Source organism: the organism of the source record quoted next, assembly GCF_019968985.1.
Source record: "MAG: Porospora cf. gigantea B chromosome Unknown PgB_NODE_9973_length_1239_cov_2.28632, whole genome shotgun sequence".
Classification (NCBI taxonomy): Eukaryota; Apicomplexa; class Conoidasida; order Eugregarinorida; family Porosporidae; genus Porospora; species Porospora cf. gigantea B.
The window spans coordinates 1-1239 of NW_027179381.1; the positions used below are offsets into that span (position 1 = coordinate 1).

The 1239-nt window shown below is 57.9% G+C and overlaps 1 protein-coding gene across 2 annotated transcripts; it reads left to right on the forward strand.

The window, feature by feature from the left end:
* Nucleotides 1-1239, forward strand: KVP17_000159 (uncharacterized protein; the record flags this gene model as incomplete). Of its 2 annotated transcripts, none has more annotated exons than XM_068518419.1 (1): nt 1-1239. In XM_068518419.1, a coding segment is annotated over one exon (1239 nt), but the record flags the coding sequence as incomplete, so codon positions are not given. The 2 variants fall into 2 exon arrangements, with proteins under 2 accessions (XP_068370845.1, XP_068370846.1); XM_068518420.1 differs by having other exon boundaries at nt 98-1230.

A 1239-nucleotide genomic window follows, 5' to 3' on the forward strand; every position in this document is an offset into this window, starting at 1 on the left:
TATTGAGTACACTGACGACCTCCCCCGCGTCCGTTTTAACTGGCAGGGAGGAGGCGGAGAAAATCGTTATCATCTGGAGATTGGGGAGGATCCCTCTATGGAAAGCCCTCTGTTTTCGGAAGTACTGGAAAGAAAACCCTTTTTGTGGCACCCCCCCGGAGAGGGTCCCTGGTACTGGCGGATACGGTCCGGTTATGAGGGCCTGGGATACGGCCCCTTCAGCACGGTTGCCTCCTTCTCTCTGGGTCTTTTGGAGACGCTTCCGGCACCCCTTCTTTTTTATCCTGACCCCGGGGAAACCATACCCCGTGACCGTCTATCCCGGGGTATCGACTTTTCATGGGAAGCCCTGGAGGGGGCGGCAGAGTACCACCTTCAAATTGCCAGAGACCCGGTGTTTCAGATCTCCATGGAAGAGTATTCTTCACAGGAGAGCTCTTTTACCCTCCAGAAAGAGTGGGAAGGGGGCGTGTACTACTGGAGGGTCAGCGCCGGGAATTCCGGGGTTGAAGAGACCCGGGGAGACCCGTCGGAGGTCCGTACCTTCACAGTTCTTGATGCCGATCCTGTTTTCTCTCTTCTCTCTCCCGTCGGAGGGGATACTCTGGAAAGGGAGGGGGGAGAGGAAATTGGATTCCGTTGGGAGTCCCTGGGAGATGGGGTGTCGTACCAGTTCCGGCTTTTTGCAAAAACTCCCGAAGGAGAGACACTTTTGGAAGAGACCGTTCTGAATGACCCTTCCTGCTCCTTTCCCTCACCCGGCGCAGGGGAGTATGTCTGGGATGTCGGTCTGTTTTATGGAGAAGGGCAGCGGGTGGTCCTGTCAGAGCCCTCCTCTTTCAGGGTCATCCCTATGGTATCGGCCCCTCTCTTTCTCTATCCTCCCCCTGGTCGTCCCCTGCATCTGGCCTCTCATCTGCCCCTGGCGGTGGAGTGGACAAGCCCCGTGGGGGTGAGCAGTTTTGAGGTCACCCTTACCCCTGCGGGAGGGCCTCCGGTGTTTCAGGGAACAGTCAGGGAGCCCCGAATTCTCATTTCCGACGGTTCGGTGCTCCCCTCCGGCCGCTATACCGTCAGGGTACGCTCCCTGCAGGGCAGTAAGGGGGCGTTAAGAAAGAGCAAAAAAGCTGAAATGCGTTTTGAACTGATCCGCTCTGCTCCCCCGGCCGCTGCTGATGCTCCTGTTCCTCTGCTCCCTCGGGAGGGGCGGGTGGTCTCCCAATGGGACCTGTTGAGGGA